The 1,318-nt window shown below is 36.8% G+C and overlaps 1 gene segment (V, D, J or C); it reads right to left on the reverse strand.

The window, feature by feature from the left end:
- Window positions 1-533: 533 nt before the first annotated feature.
- LOC107580429 (T-cell receptor alpha chain V region CTL-F3-like) lies at window positions 534-986 on the reverse strand (the record flags this gene model as incomplete). The annotated part of the segment is given in 2 exon segments: window positions 534-835; window positions 938-986. Coding segments are annotated over 2 exon segments (351 nt in total), but the record flags the coding sequence as incomplete, so codon positions are not given.
- Window positions 987-1,318: the final 332 nt, after the last annotated feature.

The raw sequence follows: 1,318 nt of genomic DNA on the forward strand, positions 1-1,318 counted from the left end.
TCAGTTCTCTGTTGAGTCTCTCAGTGCTCTCAGCTGTAAGTCACTACTGATCAGTCAGAAACACACAGGAACTTCCTGCTGATTTTCACTTTCACTGATTTTCACCATATGGAAACATAGTTTCCATATGGTGACATACACTATGTATATTGGTGTGTTTGTGTGTGTGTATGTGTGTGTGTGTGTGTGTGTGTATACATACAAACATACATGTTCTTATGTATGTATGCAACATTCACATTCTAAACAGGAGCATCTCAAGTGCTTTTGTATGTGGTTTGACTTGAGTTTTGCTTTTGGTATTCTAATGATCCAAGGAGGACCTTATGGATACCAATGACATCTGCTGTATTGTCAAATGTAATATTGAGCACCTACAGCCCTCTTCTGGTTCCCTCTACAAGTATACAACTACAATATATTTATGGATAAAAAGGGTTTTATAGAGAATAAATGAAAAAATTAAATTGCATAATCATGTAATTTATGCTGATTCATAGTTTTTGTGTGAGTGTTGAATGTGTTTCAGTCACAGTGGGCCTCAGAGCACAGTAGTACACAGCAGAGTCAGACACACGCACATCCTGGATTGTCAGAGGAACTGCAGTTTTGTTGAGATTCACATGAAATCTCTCCTTGAATTCTTCCTCACTGTTTCCAGATTTAGAATATTTATTTAACATGTACTTGGGATTTCCATTGTCTTTCTGCTGGTACCAGAAGAGAGTCGGGCCTGTATAAGCAGTCTGATATGTACAGTCGATCGTTACAGTATCACCTTCAAAAGCAGATTGAATCTTTGTATGCTGATCAACTTTGTCTTGAGAATTACAACCTGAAACAGAATTTTAAAAATAGGAATAAATATGCACATTACACACATAAGGAAAGTTCATTTGAAATATATTTGAAATGAATCATGGATTTTGCTACTCACCCCAGATATATAAAACTATGATCACAATGGCACTTTTCCACAGTGTCATTATATACCGTTGAAATTGCAGACTCTTAAAAAATATGCAGAGTGTGATGCATGTGATGATTACCTTCCTCTTTCTGCATCTGTTAAAGCAGCAATAAATTCAGATCACTTTGTCTGACTGCTGGGAGGAGCCTGTGCTACAGTCAGTGACAATGAACACTGATATGAGAGTTTTGCTTTTGGTGCTATAATGATGATCCAAGGAGGAGCTTGTGGAGACCTATAAAAGCTGCTGTACTGTCAAATGTAATATTGAGTACCTACTGCTCTCTTCTGGTTAACTACAAGTATATTGTGTAATTGGGATTACAAGCTTAATTCAAGTCAAGTTTA

Source organism: Sinocyclocheilus grahami, unplaced genomic scaffold, assembly GCF_001515645.1.
Source record: "Sinocyclocheilus grahami isolate Dianchi unplaced genomic scaffold, SAMN03320097.WGS_v1.1 scaffold33273.1, whole genome shotgun sequence".
NCBI classification, from domain to species: domain Eukaryota; kingdom Metazoa; phylum Chordata; class Actinopteri; order Cypriniformes; family Cyprinidae; genus Sinocyclocheilus; species Sinocyclocheilus grahami.